The sequence below is a fragment of the Struthio camelus genome, chromosome W (genome assembly GCF_040807025.1).
Source record: "Struthio camelus isolate bStrCam1 chromosome W, bStrCam1.hap1, whole genome shotgun sequence".
Classification (NCBI taxonomy): domain Eukaryota; kingdom Metazoa; phylum Chordata; class Aves; order Struthioniformes; family Struthionidae; genus Struthio; species Struthio camelus.
The window spans coordinates 49,919,169-49,936,795 of record NC_090981.1 but is presented as its reverse complement, the minus strand read 5'-3'; the positions used below and the strand labels follow the sequence as shown (position 1 = coordinate 49,936,795).

At 39.6% G+C, this 17,627-nt stretch overlaps 1 protein-coding gene across 1 annotated transcript in view; it reads right to left on the bottom strand.

The window, feature by feature from the left end:
- Window positions 1–3,350: 3,350 nt before the first annotated feature.
- Window positions 3,351–17,627, bottom strand: part of LOC138064186 (cell division cycle protein 20 homolog B-like) — a 32,738-nt gene continuing 18,461 nt past the window's right edge. The window contains exons 5-12 of the mRNA XM_068925748.1: window positions 16,737–16,836; window positions 14,787–14,897; window positions 12,874–13,070; window positions 11,929–12,023; window positions 8,618–8,846; window positions 7,360–7,485; window positions 6,555–6,637; window positions 3,351–3,486 (exon numbers count right to left, since the gene is read on the bottom strand). Of these exons, the coding sequence (XP_068781849.1) occupies window positions 3,363–3,486; window positions 6,555–6,637; window positions 7,360–7,485; window positions 8,618–8,846; window positions 11,929–12,023; window positions 12,874–13,070; window positions 14,787–14,897; window positions 16,737–16,836 (1,065 nt within the window). The 3' untranslated portion in view covers window positions 3,351–3,362. The remainder of the gene's footprint in view (window positions 3,487–6,554; window positions 6,638–7,359; window positions 7,486–8,617; window positions 8,847–11,928; window positions 12,024–12,873; window positions 13,071–14,786; window positions 14,898–16,736; window positions 16,837–17,627) is intronic.

The window sequence follows — 17,627 nt, the reverse complement described above, 5'->3', positions numbered from 1 at the left end:
TGTACCTAGCATCAGGTGGCAGCAAAACAGGGGAGAGTCTGCTAGAGATTGTTCAGTGTGTTGTATATGCCGAAACAAAAGAATTCCCTCATTTAAATTTCTTTAAACTATTTAATTGCATAACAGTCAGATACCCACTTTGTTGTACTGGTGAGCCTAGGAACAAACATTCTCACTATGGGCAATTCAAGGTTGTTCTCTTGTAAAAATGATTTTTGTCCTAAGTTTTGGATTCCATATGAGCTGTAAAATGTTCCACCTTGAACAGAACAGTTGGCATTATGCTGTAGGTTTGGGCAACGTAAATTCTGCTTACACTTTGTGTCACCTCCGGAGACTCCGCCATTAGCAGAGACAGGCAACGAGCTAAAAATATGACATATTCTATGGGGAGGAAGTAAAGACTTCACATTTTTCCTTAGAGTTTGTAGGTTAAGACCTCTGCAGAGGCAGAATGAGGCAGCTTTGCAAGAATAATCATCTGCTTTCAGCAACTGCACACTATACTTGCAAGTATTCAGTAACACACCTGCAACGCATGAGCAGCGCAGATCCATGCTGCCCCCTCAAGTCCTCAAACTCCTATTCCAGAAAGACAGATATTAGCCATGTTAAAGAGACTGACAGTAAAGGTGCACTGCTAGAAAAGTAAGCATATCTAGAAAAAATACTTCAGTAAACGTTTAATTTGAATCCAGATTAGTCACAAGCTGAAATTCAAATATATGCTTAAATGCTTTCTTGGAATGGAGACGTGATCATAGAGCAGAGCTCCTGTTCACATGCTCACAAAAGATTCTCATTTTATTAATGGACTTTTGGCTAGTTCCGCTAAATCAGTGACTTCTCCCACTTTAAGTACCATGTTAGAATACTTGGGGGGCCAATACAGCTTGACCATTCAATAATGAATGAGCATAACTAGGTGTAAGTAGTCAGCATTCCTCAATCCAAAAACGTGTTTTCTTATTTATTCTTTTCTTATTTTCTTATTTCTTATTTTCTTATTTCTTACTTCAATAGCTAAGCATCAAACAAAATATGCTTAGCTTCATATTGACTAGCTCTTTCCCCATGACATCCTCCTATCCCACCCCATATTAAACATCTGTTTCTTTATTTGGTAAATCAAGAGCATTTAGGTAACTTCTACGGAAAGAGAGGGAATTTGGGGGAAAATCACAGAAATCTATAAGAGTAAAGAGATGAATTCTATTACTATTTTCCCTTTGAAAAGAGAAAAATATTTTTAACATTTTTTAGAAACTTTTAAAGTATGCAAAACACTGTTTTGAGTATTTAAATCAGCTTCTAAATGCTTGATAAAATCAGCTGCAATAAGCATGCTATTATTAGAGTACAGGTACTGTGTAAGTTATTTCCTATTCTCAGATATGAGCTTCTTCATAGTTGTTTCTATCTTTTCTATCTCGTTTTGCAGAAGACCACAAGAGATAACCACAGAAACTAGCAGCTTAGTAGCATATTTATTGTAAATTAACAACTTGTTAGGTACTCAGGACATCTGAGAAAACATTAGCGGTCTCAAACTTCCAGACCTAAAGTGATCATGTGATTTATGAACAGAAGATGAGGTTTTAAAAATGATGAGAACCAAAGATATGACAGTTTCACATTCATTTCCAGAGATGCTTGTGCCCCCCCTTAATGTTGCCTATCTCTTTTCAAGCATTTGATCACAACTTAATTTTCCAGCAGCTGATAATCTACTCCTCTAATCCCCCATACTTCCTTAGGTCAGTTACAGGAAATATTGCAAATATATTTCAAACAGAAAAAAAAAAAGAAATTCAAGCAATGAGTTTCTGAGCTCACAGGGCTTTTAATATACAAATTCAAGACTGAATCCCTACTCAGTGCCTCTCCATCAATGGTGAACACAAAGCTCCAGAGATGTCTGTAGATAGAGCATGCTTTGAATAGCACCACTGAGTCGCATCTGAATAGCATCTGAAGAGGAATCCTGACAGTCTTACTTAGCTGTTGACAGTGTACACGTTTTACTCAGACAAACTCCTATTAAAGTCCAAGGGGTTTGGCCCTTGAGAGCACTAAATAAAACTCACAGAGTGCCAGCTACCAAGTTTATTGACACCTAAAATTAAATTGGTACCCATATGGGATAAATGAACTAACTGTTGTGTTTCACCCAAACAGAATGCTTCTTTGGCTCTGCTCACCAGTTGATTACTTAATTATGCACAGTATCAGAATTATTACACATTTATTTATATTTTCATATATCTAACACACACAATAGATGGGTTTAAGGAAACAATTCATAATCCAGTAAAAGGCATTTTCTAATAAACACAGTTCTCATTGCTGCTATGAGAACAATAAAGAATTCCCAATAAATTATTTATCTTTAGTTAGAGTAATGTATTTAGGCTGGGTCTCAAGAAATATTTACACAGACTCTCTTTTGCACTATGATCTATGTGATGTATAGAATGATCTGGTCCCCTGGGCTGGTCTCTGCTGGTCCTAGTCCTTGAATAATTCCAGGTTACTTACATGAGGGGCATGTGTTTCCAATGGAGAGGCTAAGACGGTGTAAAACTAATTACAAGAAGCATAGCTAAAAGCAGGACCTAAGACTTTATGCTAGCACTTGACATAGGGGGGATTCCACCCATGCTAGTTTAATGAAAATAAATGTTATATTATTCTTCAAAGTTAGAACATTTTTCCCCTAACGTGAGCGAGACAAGTTACTATCATTCTATATGTTGATGAACTGATGGAGAAAATTGCTTTTGCATGAAAATATGATGCTATTTTTTGCTATGTTTCATTTGGAAGGAACATATATATTCCAAATTATTGAATGGGCCAAATGCACTTAATCACTTGCTTTCAAGGAAAAGAAGTCACAAGAATGAGCTCAGAAAACCATTAGGCGCCGCCTTGCTGGTGTATCTGCTCTCCCCAGACTCGTGGCATGTCCACACACAAGCTGTCCCATCAGCCGCCACAGAAAAGAGCCTGCTCTCATCTGGGCTCAAGGCTACATGCAGCACTCTCCCTTTATGACCTGCAAAATAAAACATGCATATAAAATACTCAAAGATGGGTCACAATTTTACACTGAGAATGCAGTGCACTTTCACCATCCCCTACCCACGGTAGGGTTCGATCTACTTCCACTATAGTAGCTAAATGTGCTGCATAAGACTTGTTTTTTCACTGAAGCCAGCTTTATCTAGAGAGTACTTTCACATTAAGAAGGAACTGAAGTCAATTTTTTTTGTATTAGGGACCAGGCTGTAACTGCAAGGACTGTACCACATTTCTGTCCAAGGAGAACATTAAACCTGAACCTTGATTCTCTGCTGCACTTACCACATGAATCTCATCTGCATTTGGTAATGTGTCTCACGGCTGAGCATTCCCATCTGGCTGCACGTGCTTTGCAGACAGTTTGCTGCTGATCCAACAACTATGAGATAGTGTCTGCAGCTGCTGAGTTATTATTATTAAGGAGATCCTTTAACAATGATCCCACCGAATAATTTATCTGAATTGCATATTGAGTTTGTCTGTAGCCGTAGCAAACTGAGAGCTAGACACCGAAAGCCAGAAGCTACCCCAGTTTAGCAGCATAAAAACGTGAACAACTCATTAACCTGGTTATGCAAGCATCTTCTTCAGTAAAAATAACTGGCTCTGAACCGGATGGCTGAACAAGAATCTGGTGTTAAACTGAGACCACCGAGACCTATGCTTGCTTTACTGCTCTGACACAGACAGCCTGTGTGATCTTGCACAAGGTCAAACCATGAGATTTTTAGGTACCTGGGGCAAGAAAAATTAGGAGCCTTTTTACCATAAATTACTGGCCATTACCTTCTCTGGGTGGGTGGTGTTACTGACTTAATCATATAGCTGTGTTAGTCATCCAAGGGCAAAACAGGAAATACTGAGATATAGCGTATCTCATCCAAAATAGACCAGACGTAGGTCACCTATGTCCTCCCATCCTCTGTGTTTCAGGTCCCCAGGAACACAATAGGGATAACAGCACTTCTCTAGCTCAAAAGAATGTTGTGAGGATAAGCACGTGAGGAACTGTGAGGCCCTCCAAGGCTGTGGTATTTTATCACAGTGGTACCTGATGAGGATCCATAGCAATGCTGTAGATGGATAGCTTGTCCTACCTTTGTGAAGCTGCTAGAATGGCTCTTTGGACCCACAGTGACTAAAAGCAAGTATCTTTTGCCCTGGGGCTGAGTAACACATCCCACCTAGAGTTTGAGACTGGAATTTTGACGTTAACACTAAATTATTTCCAGCAGAGATTATTTTTCAAGCTTTGCTCCTCAAGTTATTGAAGACTACACCACTTTGTCAATATGCATGACTGAGTTCACATTGCACAGAATTCTTAACATCATCTCCTTCCAGTGTCTGCAATGACTTTAAAGCAAGAGTCAGAGACATAGTCTTTAGAGGCATTCAAAAATATTCACAACACTAATTGAAACTTGATTAATAGTTTCAGTCACAAATAAGTGAGGGAGGGTTGGGGAGAAATCAGAACAGTGGAAATTGTTCACTGCCATGTTTTCTGAGTGGAGAAGACTGGAGTTTTATTTCATGGTTTCAAGATTACATTTAGGCACTTTTCAAAACAATTAAACGTTGGGTGTTTGCTTTTGTGTTTTCCTTGATCTAAAACAACTTTTCTGAGGGGAGGAAATCTATATCCAAAAATAATCTAGCAATTTACTCTCATAGCTGTATCAGAAGTATCCCAAAGATGGACTTCATGCTTGAAAAAGGTTATTACCTTCCAGTTGTTTTATTGCTCACTAGTAGGCAACCTCAATTACTAAAGTATTCAAAAATAGCTGATAGTGCTGAGCTGTTAGCTGAGGTCTTCAGCTCTTTGCAGCAGGATCCAATAATGAAAAACAGTAACGACAATTTATTTCAGTGCAGAATCTTGTGGTTAAGGGTGTCTGAGAGTGATTTAGAGACATCCTGCAATTAGAGTATTTTTTCTGAACATATTTTGACACATTGACAATTTTCTCCAGCATCCAATTCCTTGGATGTTGTAAGAACATAAGTAGAAATAGCCATAAGTAGAAATAGCCACACAGTAATTTTCTGATCTTTTTGTTCCAGAAAATTAGTTTTTCTTGCGGATGTGTAAACTGAATAGGAAACAGGATGATAAGTAACCCTCCAGCTTTACAACATTAGTAATGTATTGACTTACACGGTAAATCTTTTGCACGACACATTTTTCTCAAAAGTAAGAGCAAATCTTTCCATTGTAAACTGTGCATTCAAGATTTATACAGATTTGAGAAACCTCAGTAGTTAAGTAGCTACGGTAGTAAAGACTGAATGTAGATTTTACATTTCTAGCACTGCAGATGCACTGAGTCATTTTCCTTATTTCACTTTCAGATCATTTCTTAGAGAAAGCTACCTTTAGAGCTATACATAAATGAGTAGGGATAAGAGAAGAAAAATAGCATGAAGAAGCAGCATTACACAAGGATAATGTGCAAGACACATGCCCTCTCTCTTCCATCTTTGGATTGAGTCTTCCAGGCTTTCCCCTTACAGGCTAGGGTTGAAGCCAAGTCCCTGGAGTACAGCACATATTAGAAATTTAATTAGTTCCTTTAAATGCATCAATGGGGTGCAAAAAGTATTGGTAAATATCACCTGTGTTTTTAGGTGGAAAATCAAAAGCTTCTCTGGATATAATCTTGTCAGCGAGTGTGAAAAACATCCTAAACCTGCAAAAACACAGCCAGTGCTCAAATAACTTGTGTTTTCCTTAAAATTCAGATGCTTCTGTTGGATCTCTTCTGTTAAGACTGAAACAAATGAAACTCAATGGATGGGAGCAAAGAACAATTTTGATATACAGTCTTGTACTACAGTTCCATGGACTGAGATACTCAGAGCTGCAAAGAAACTTCACTTGCTCTAGCTATCAGCACAGTACAAGGGAAAGAAGCTGCTTTGCAATACTTCAGACAAAATCATTCACTGAAACCTAGATAGCTCTAAATAACATATGGAGGTTTATTTCAAACTTCTTTTGGAAGCTGGTCCAGTATCCTTGCATGATGAGCTGCAATACTGAAGACCCACATCGAGGAGGCAATCAACACAGAATACATGGAAGCAACTTAGCACTCTCAGCCCAGCTCTAGGAGGCCTTAGGGAGAGGGGGGACTCCACATCCTGCACCTGGTATGGCCTTAGAAATAATAGGAGAGAATCCCATCATTAAAACTAAGGCATTTTACAAAGGCAGCTTATATATTACTATCTTAATAAGCTTACATTTCCAATTCAATGCCTCAGGACTGTGTGAATGCATGCATCTAGGTAGAGACAGCATGTGTGGGTGATGCTCTTTTAACTTTATTTTGCTTAAACACATAAGTAAATTAATTGCAGAATTATATTGATTAGACAGAAGGACAGTTAACTGAACCAGTGAAAACTATTAACCAAAATACTTGCCATAGAGTTCTGATGAATTGATAAGCATAGGATACTTCCATATTGTCATCTGATTTCTAGGAAGGCCTTGTCCAGTCATCAGTTTGCTGGTTTTGGGTAACCACAGCAAGGAACAAATCTATTGCAATTTAAAATTCTGCTTTAGTTCTCAGAAAAGGTCTACATGCATCATTCAGTAGATTTGAAATTTGCCATGTTAACCGCAATGCTTAAACAAGCTACTGAGAAATAGCCCCAGTAGAATATTTACTTATTTGGAAGGATCACCCCATTTCTGACAATACTTTGAAGTATAGCTGCACCATTATCCTAGCTAAGCATGACAGTAGCCTACCAGTATAAAACCGAAGCCCCTCAGACAGATCCTCAGCTGAGTAAGCTGGCATAGATCCAGGAGAATCAACAAGAGTTATACTGCTTTACTTTGTCTGAGAAGCTCCAAACGTTCAAATTTCTGAGACTGATGTTTGCCCTCTGACTCTTACAGCTCTCCCCACCCGAGCACTCTGGGAATTTTGCCTCCTCCACAACATTCTCTCCTTGTTTTGAGTTTTGGCCAAAAGCATCACTGCCAATAAGGAAAAGATGATGAAAAGTGTCTGGCTGTGAGACCACCTCCTCTTCAACCACTTGAGACAGAAGTGGTCAACAAGAAAAAACAAATTGCTTCTGAATCCAATCACACACTGCAGTGCCGAACATAGCACAAATGCTTCTCTAGAGAAAATCCCACTGTTCCTCTGTCTACAGAACTGCCCTCAAAGTCAGTGGGAATTTGCCAAAGTAACACAGCTATACAAGAGGCCATAGCCTAACTATGCAGACATTTCATCATTTCACCTGAGAATCTGTAGCTGCACTTTGGATGATTTTCTCACGATTTATGTCCCAGACACGCAAAACCCCATCTTTCATTCCACCTCCTGTAGCAAGGATTTTGGACTGCCAAGGACACCAGTTCATAGCCTAAAGAAAAAAAACAGACGCCAGAAAGACTAGGAGGTTAGCTGGAGAAGAGGGGAGTAGATTTTGCTTAAAAGCCAGGTTGGAAAAATGAACTACAGCAAGCACCCAGAGTGTACCTTTTTCTTTTACTCACTGCACATCATGCTCCTCCTACACACACACAGAGAGATGTAAGATCCCAAAACTCCAAACGCTGCTTCAGATTTCCTTTGCCATTGCTTCACAGTAGCCTACACTGTCTTCACATAAGCTGGCAAAACTCCAGCTTCCTTTCTTACACTTCATGGGTCACAGATTCACAGTTGGGTGCCACAACAGACCATTAGATTAGAGTCTGACTTACTGCCTAAACCAAGCCAACAGGGAACCCCCAGGCAACGTGACTTATAGGACTTACCACAGGCCTGGTTCCTTCTGAGATACATCCAGCACATGCCGGAGGCCCAGGCTCAAGGAAAGCTAACAAGAACTGAATTCCACCTATTCCAACAGCTTTCTCTGACCTTTTAACATCAGTGTTTCAGTCCAGCCTCAGGCTTTTCTGGGAGGATAAACAGCTTATAAATGCTGAACTCCCCTGTCTCTCATTGCTGATATCTGTCCTATCTCCCACACAGACTGAGAGCTTATGAAGATGAGCAATCTAAGCTGTCCCATCTCCAGTTTCTTACTTCAGATCCCTTGCTATCAGCTATTATATCATGAAATGAAAGTATGGACAGGAGGGCAAAAGAAACTTTATATTTAAAATTATTTCAGCAGAGAGAATTCTCCAAAACCAAACTTCAATAATTAAAAGCTCTTGTTTTTTGACTTGTAGGTATTGTGCCACTGAAGTTCTCTGTGCAAGACAGAGTGAGGAGGAGGCTGTAAATTTTATTTCTGTTTGGTATTATATTTACAAAGGCCTACTAATCCAGGAAAAACTCAAAGTATTCAGTAGTCAAAGTATTACCGTGACTGGGAATACTGCATGAGGAGAATGGGTCTTAAAATTAACTGCGCCACAGTAAGGGGAGAAGAAACTAACAGGAATCACCGAGATAATCTGAAAAATCCCATGACTGTCTACATCAGCAACATGATTTCATGAGGACAGATATAGAAAAGCAGCTATTCCTTCTCCATATACCTTGACTGCTGAGGAATGAGGTATGGTTTTCAGTGGCTGTGACTGCACTTTCACACCAGGGTCACTAGGCCAGATATTCAATACCCCATCACTAGATCCACTTGCCAGCAACTGATCGGTTAGTGACCACTTCAGGCTACAAATGCTTTGCTTGTTCTGGCAAAGAGTCCCAACATGGTGCTGAGCAACCCGAACGTCATGGTGGTGAATAGATCCTAATCTTGAACCACTGTAGATGAGAAAAGATAGCATGAATTTGATGTCAAGGAAGACAAGCTACATTGTCACATTGATGTTTCTTCAGTGGTTTCAAAAGCAAACCACAGCAAAACATGCCTGCAGAACAACACTATTGAAGTAAGAGGCAAGACAAACCAGAGTATCAAAAGCGCACCCAGAATGCAGAGGTGGCTGACAATGGAAAGGAGCCAAGCAGCTGCTCAGTACAGGCCAGGCAGAAAAGCTGTTCTCCATTAGAGTTTTCCTTTCCCTGAAGATATATCGCAATGAACGACACTGATTTGCACCTTGTTCAACTGCTAGCCTTCAACTGCTAGCCATTTAACATAAACTCTTTCCTCTTCTTTAACAAAAGTACTGTTGTGCCACACAAGTTTTGCCAAGGCCAGATACAACTCTACTCCCCCAAAAGAGTCAGTGTATAATTGCATTGCTCTGAGAAAGGGCTTAGTGAGTAACAGTGTCTTCTTTGAAAGCGAAAGGGAGGAAGGACAGAACCAGGCTGAAGGAGAATTTGCACTAACCACCTCTACTTGTCACAGTTTGACTTAGTCACACTAATTGCCTGTTAGGAAATGGATCCATGGTGCTGCCTCTCCTGCGGGACCACTCCTTCACTCACTCTACAGAGCATGAACTGTAGGTCCAAGAGGTTGCACTCTCCATTTACATATGGTTACTACAGTCAGTATCATCAGTCTGTCAAAGGAAGGAAGAAAAACCCTGTTGGAAGCACTGCTACTGCTTCAGCTTAGCTCCTCGATGTGGGTTTTGCGCATCAATAGAAGAGCTGAATTAAAATTACTAAAAATATCTTACAGCATATAACTCTTTTCCTGTCTTCCTAAGGATATTACCTACATTAAATCTATGAAAAAATAAAAGAGCTTCCCACAGGAAATTCACACCTCCATCCATTCTGATGGCATTGAGAAAGTTGTAAGATTCATTCAACTTCAGAAAGTTCATCATCAACTTTCTGGACATCGGAAAATGATAAATATATTGCAGTAATGTGAGATACATTTAAAGCAAAAATGACTGAAGATTTTCCTGTACTAGCTCTTAAAGATTTTCAGATACAAGCTGAGTGATTCAGAAGCTCCAAAAATGCACACACAAAACTGACCGACTACAAGCAGTGTCATTCTACTATGTTTGTATTGTACAGACTTGCCAAGCTCTTGAAACCAATGAAGTCCACAAAAGCGTGAAAGACTCCAACCAACCAGTTGTCCTTAATATCCACTGGCAATTTTTACAGAAAATGTCTGTAAAGATACATTGGAATATGCATGTCATATGCAAAGATGTCATCATTTACCTCCTGCAGATTCATACAGACTTTTCCTACTGTACAATAAGCAGAAAAATCTTACTAACAGAAACAGAATCGAATTGCCAGTGTTGACCATATTAAGATTTTTGATCATTCTAGTGGTAAGAGTGGGAAGGAACTGAGCCTCTTCAGAATCCTAGTTGGATTTATTTTTCTTAATGAAACGTTTTACTTGCCATAAGAAGAAATTAGAATTATTTGCTTTTTACACAGATGATTACATTTGTTCTGCTAAAGACAAAAACCCATAAAACTTCATGATAGGTTAATTTATGGTACTGAAATATATTTAGAGTTTCATGAGGATGTGTTGTTGGACTATTTTGGCCACAAGTATTAGTAAAGTCAATATAATCCCAAAGAATCAACTGTCCATAGTGAAGTTTGGTGTAAGAACGGTTCTCTTATATTACTGACAAAGAATAATCACGCCATGTCTTTCTTTCTGTTTATATAAATACTTAGATTCTGTCATAATTTTAGAATGGCTGGTCTGTTGTCAACCTAGCACAAGTCATAAATATTATCTCAACATAATCTATCAACAGTAACCGTGATTCACAGGTTCATGCTGAATTTTATTATCAATTCTTATTCAAAGAGGTTTGCAATTTATAAGTTTCTGCTATTTGCGTTCATTTGGTCAAGCTGAAATACAAACTGAAACTAATGCGTACTGTAATAAGGTTATGTCACTTGGCATTAACAAGATGTTCAGGCCTCACCCTTGTAACTTAACTCACCCAGAAGACCTACTCCAAAGGTCATAGCATTTTATTAACTGTTCAGTTGGTATTCTTGTACCTCACCCAGCAGACCTAACACAACCAAAAGCCACAGAATCTTACTGTGAAATCAAAACAAAACTACTTCTCTAAAGCAGTGTGCTTGTCCAGTGATATTAGTTTCATTTTGAGTTTAACAATGAAGTTTAAATCAGTCAACCCTTGCTACTATTACTGAGTTTAAACAAAACAGAAGACTACCACATGACTTTAAAACAGTAGAAGTATCTATAAGCCAGCCTCCCCTCAGCCCTTCAAGTCTGGGACAAACATATGAACCAGCAACTGGAAGAAAAAGAAAAACATGAGAAAGTATGTTTAATCATTCTCATTTGAGTCCCCATACTGAAGTGATCCCTAAACACAAAATGTTCACAAGCTAGCATAAAAACTCACCCTCAAAGGCCAACCACTTTAATCCTCCCTCAAAATAGGTCTCAGGCTGTGGGAAGCATTGAATTGGCCTTCCCTCACAGCTACATCATTGGAAAGGTGTGCAACTCTAACAGCTGTGCTTCACTGTGCACCTGAAAGGATAGATGCAGCCTTGGTATCAATGGAAGAACAGCCTGAACTCCATGCCATTCTCCACCTGGTACTTTCTTGGAGTCCAGACTCACTGGAGGCAACACCATTCAGAGCTCAGGCTTTGCACAAAAAGAGCCGCAGTCCAAAGCCACAGTCTCTATATTCTAGTGAAATCCTGCAAGTGGTGACAGCTTTCTGGAAAGTGGGTAAGAAAAAGGGACTAAAGAGGGGGTCCAACTCCCTTTGGCTGCCTTCTTGCCATGCAGTAAATCTACATATAACTTCTGAAAAGGTAGATAAGTAAAGAGACAGGATAAAGCACCTTTATGCAAAGCCAGAGAAAAAGAGACAAAAGTCCCACTCACTTTAGCGAAGTAAAAACAGTAGGACTCTTTCTGTGACTGTGCTGTACCACTCACCTGCTTAGAATATAATGATTCCAGCTCAGAGCTCCAACTACAGACAGGTGACCAAACATGTTTCTCAACCTCTTTTTTGTTTCAATGTCCCACAGCTGCCAACCCAAAACAACAACAACAAAAAAACAAGTTTAACAACAAAAAGAAAAGACATTATTGTTAACTTAATTTGTTTGCAGGTAAGCCACCACTCATTTCTGATTTGATATACAGATGACCTCAAGATCATTCATTTCACAACTAAGGGAGTATTTCCAGATGTTGGTCCCTATACCACTGATGCTGAAGTCAGTAGGAATTAAAGGCAATGTACATATCTGAGTTTAAAGCTATTTATTTACATGCCAGTATTTGGAAATCCATGCTAGAAATCATGGGCCCGAGTACCTTCAGACTGCTGACTCAAGACTGCATCAAGTAGCTTCCCACACTATCTAGCATCTCAGCCAACATCCGACTAAAATCTTTGGATAACAGGATTGCCCTATTACAGCTGGTTGAGAGGTGTGTGCATAATCTGATTGAAGTCAAATTCTGGTGTGTGAATCCATAAGGAGAATTTTGGCTTACATTCTAAAGAAATCTGTCACAACAGTGATCTTAGCAAGAGAGTTACAACAAAGCATAGTCTGTACTGGATAAAATAATTTCACAAAAGGGTTCCTCTTACTGATGGAAAAAATTCTAACTGACCCTGAACAGCTGAATCATTAATTCAGTCATTACTTCTCAGGTGGTTTCAGAGGCTCCTTTACCTATAGATAACGCTGGAGAGCACTAAGGCATTTCAGTGAGATCTAACGTGATATAGGGAGATGCTATATATCTGTCTCCAGCAGAGGTTTTTTGTTTTGTTTCCTTACCAAAAAAAATTATGATGCAAATCCTCTTGTGGCCACTTTAGATAAAAATGGAAAAAGACTAAAAAAGCAAATTATCTAGTACTTGCACTTCTCCATCGCTGGTGCCAATGGCAAGGCAAGTCCCCTCTTTTATCCAAGCCAGAGAGGAAATGTATTTGGAACTGGAATTCAAATCAATGCTTTCAACGCCTTGGAGAGTTCTTCCATTCCAGATGTGTGCAGCAGGTCCTAGTGCAATAGCAATGAGATTTTCATGGTTCCAATCCAGTATGTTTAGATCTAAAAGAAAGCTATTAAAAATTACTGCAGTACAGTTGTAGGTAGTGGGATGGGGAAGAGGTGTTTTTTTTTTTTTTTAAAAAAAACAATGGGACAACTTCAAGAGACTACAGCTATGAGATTACTACTAGCTGTAATTCAATGAGGACACCAAATGAGAAAAACTAAACGAAGGTCATTACCTCTAACAAGCCATGGTCTCTACCAAGTCAACCTCCACAAACTGGTAAGTTTGTACAGCAGAATAAGACTTGCAGCTTCCATTCCTTAGAATTTTTTAATCTGTCACTCTTCACTTTGGATGGCCACATCACTCACTAATTTCTGCTACCAGAAATGAGGGTCATCCAGCAGTAGCTACAGTTCCAAGAACACTCTTGTTCCAAGGTAATTCATGTTATTAATACCTGCATACAGTTATACCTAGGAATACTACAGTTATACATAGGAATGACACTATATGCTAGAGTCTCTCCTACATCCTCAACCTAATGGTAACATCTACCCTGCACGTGATACAAGAAAAAAGCAGAAGGGAATCAGGGAAACACTGCTCCTCACCTGCAGAGCATTGTTCAGCAAAAGTATGCTGAAAACACTGTTTCCACTGCTCCTGATGCTAGGTGCATTGCAGATCCTGACAAAACATACCACTACATAGACTGATTAGCCTCAGAGCAGCCTGCTATGTCAGGTAGGCCAGAAGAAGTTGGTATACAACATTTAATTCCAACCAAGGATGCTTCCCATGTCAAGGGAAACCCTCAGATCTACATGTAGAGCAGCTGAAATATCACTCTCCACCACCCCTGAAGCACAGAGGATGGTACCATAGGACAAGGTCTGAAATCATGCTTTGGTAATTAAAGTCACTCTGAAGAACAGCTAAATGTCAGCTGTTTGACTATGGCCCCAGTTGCTGCAGCCAGAAATAAATATTAAAAAAAGCGTTTCCATAGACTTCTGCTAATGCTGTTATTCCTGGGGCACACCTGGTGCACAACCAGTGTAAATCATCCAGGCAGGGGTCCAGCCTCAACCAGCATATAAACAAGCCTTTGTCCTGTCCTGTTCATAGATATACATCTAATGAACACCTGCAAAGACATCTTGTATAAAAACCCACAGGGACAATTTCCAACTCTTGCATGTACAGGGTGGTTAGAACATACAAAGTGTTAAAACATATTTGCTGCTGCAGAGTGGAGCCCCAAGTGTGCTCATGCATAATTTGCGCACGCTTAATTTTTGCCCGTACACCAAAGATATAGGTGAGAATTCAGTTCAGAAGGTATCTATCATCTAAATTGTAAACAATGTCACTGATGCGTCCCAAAATAACAAACACTGTTCAGTAAAGGTGCCAGTGTGTTGACAGGTTGCTAAGTATCCCAGGGTAATAGCTCGTACATCCTTAACTTAATTAAGCAGGGGTAAGCATACTGACTTGCTTTGAAAGTTGTATTGAGACCCATAGCTGAACAAAACTGTATGACAGTTAAGTATTATGGATTACTGGGTTTCAGCAATCATCTTACATCCTGGGACAGACAGTTTTCAATGGTGCATACTTATAGGAAAAATGACATCATGGAAACCCTGCAAAACTTACACATTTGATCTGACACGGACATACCCTGGCCATCTTTCTTGAAACATACATGAAAATTCCCAGCCTCTGCAATAAGCTCGGCATAGAAGTAAATAACAACTTACAGTAATCATTGCGCAAGCCAGCCACATGAAGCCTCACTTCTGGCTCCAATGGTATGAAAGGCTTCATAGTGGTAACAGCTCTAAATTCGTTCCGTGTCCCCTTTCGGCATTCTGTGTTTGAAGATTCAAAGCACACAATTCAGTAATGCAAATCACCACAAGCCTAAGCCTTTCACACTCCCACTACTTTTGTCTGTCTATGGTCTAGAAGAGGCCAGAAAAGTCTAGTTTATCCTGGTTAGGCCCAAAACATAAGACACACTAAAGCAGATGAAAATTGCCTTTTTCCAGCTCTTTCATATCTCCACAGATTTGGTCAGCTAGAACACAGAATAAAGTCCACTATATTTTGTTTAAATTATATCACAGCCCAGTGCATAACCTGTTGTGTTTCATCTTTATCTCCTTAGAATTTCTGTTAGAAGTTGTTAGTAGCAAAATGTTTCACATATGCTCTCCCACCTCAAAACCCCCTCATAGAGCACCTAAACTTTTTAGGTTTCTGGTTTTAATTTCCTATCAAAAAGTCTGCCCTGCCAATACCTAACCACAGGAAAAGGTTTTTAACGCACACCCGCTTAGATCACAGCATGTTAAGTTTGTAACAACGCGTTAAGTGAGAAACAAAAGCAAGAGCAGTAAAACACCAGTAAGAGCAAAAGTACAAAAGTCAGCCTTTGTGGTCATTCTCTATGTTATGCTGCAAGGACCACTAAATACTGTAGAAAATGAACTAGGTCAGTTAGGAACAAGAATTTTTTAATGCTAGATTTTTATGTGTAAGAAATTATCTTGTAATGTGCAGAGCAGAGCTGGAGATGCATGTTTCTGCACTTTCCTTTGTCTTTTGACTTTCTTCTTGAAAGATTCTCCAGAGAGGAGCATTTAGAACAAATAGCAAATGATCCAAAGGCAGAAAAAATTATTCAGCAGAATAATTAACCTTCTCCATTTAAAGATAAACCAACATCAAGTCAAAACAGAATAATGGAAGAACAGAGCAATTCACAAAAATCATGTCTAACCACTTCAGTGTCTGCATCTTCACCAAATCACTTACTTAGATGCCTAACATACTGCCTCCACACCCACTAAAGGTATCTACCTCCTCTGAAGCCCACTTAAGTTTTGTGAACTGTGCAGCCCTTGCCAAAGGTCTCAAAATAGTGTGTTCTGAGAGATTACATTTAATATAACAATCATATCACTTATAATATAAGTGTGGCAGTAGTTGCTGGCTGCCTCACCCAGAGAATGAAAAAAATCTTACTTTAAGGCCCTTTTCATCTACAACCTAACAGGCCGCAAGAAAGCCCTCAAGACCAGTACAGATTGGCCTAGCTTAGGTAAGCACAAGAGGACGGTGTTTACCCTGCCTTTTGAAGCCAGGATCCTACAAAGCTAAGACGCAAAAGTTTTGTCACTGAAGAGAGAATAAGGAATAGAAAACCTGCGTCTAGTTTAACAGGATGGGCTCTTCCCTGAGGCACCTGCGTGCTTTTCCCTACAGCAGCCTTTCCCTACAGGTCGACTGGATCAGGTTTGGCTCCCTCCATTCATCCAACACTATCTCTCCATGTCTTGTACTCTCATGTACCCAACAGTACAGGCCATATATCCTGTATCCAGTTTGCAGCACTACTCTGCATTATTTCAGGCATTTGAAACTGAAAAATCAACAGGAAATTAAGGACGACGTTTTAGGGCCACGAAGGTGTCACATGGGGCCCAAGAGAGAGTCAGGCGAAATGTTGAGAGTTAACTACGCTGTAAGATGTGGAGTACTACCATCTTCAGAGGTAGATGCAACTCTAGAAGTAGCCTCCAGCCTTAGCCACTTTGTATTATTCTGTGGCACTTGCTGGAAGAGGTTTCTTTTCCAGGGTAGATGCAGCCTGCTGTATCTGATTGTTCAGTGTACACAGGGGTATTTCCTGTACTGGAACCTACCTTTCCAAGTGCAAGTAATATTTTCACAGATCTTCATGCCACCACTTTCTGCAATGCTATATCCAACCTCCTGGACCATCAGAAGCTGAGAAGGACATTTCTGCCAATAAATTAAAGCAAAAATCAGAGTGAGTAAAGGAATGGGTAGCAAAACATACTTAAGTATTATATATAACCTAACTCTCAAAGGGCTCAGTGTCCCTTACAGAAAAGCTTCACAGCACCTTTTTTTCTTGGACAGGAGATCAGTAACAAATATGAAATACCAGTGTCCAAATCACATGCTCTAACCAGAGCCATCATCTTTCCTTTCATAAAACACCAATTCACTACTGTGATTTGCTAATGATCATACAAACATCAAAAAAGCCTTTACGAACAAGACCATCATACCAATCAAGGAGGTGCTAGGGCTCTGCATGTATGCACATACTACAATAACTCATCTGCTGAATATTACTGCCCTCTTTTTAAATTGGTGTTTGGACTATCTTCACCACGCATGCAAGTTTTCCACAGGCAGGCAATAAATCCAATGCCTCAAATTTGCTCTATGAGGGAAGATCAGGTTTGTGGTGCAAACACTGCAGGATCATTTATTCCAGTATGAGACCTACTGTGGTGGATGTCAGAGTCCTCTTTTAAACCAGGGCAGCAGAACCTGGACTCCATGAGCCCATTCCTTAAACCTCTACTACAGCCTGAAGCCTGTATATAAGCATAAATATACACACAGACAGAGGAAATCTAATAAAACATTCTTATTTCTATGAGATTATCCTTTTTGGGGTGTCAAAGAAGCAGCTTGAAAATAAGAAAATGGAGAAAATGGATTCCCTCCCCCATCTTCAGAAAAAATTAGCTTAGGCTTTTGGCCAAGATTCAGGCAAA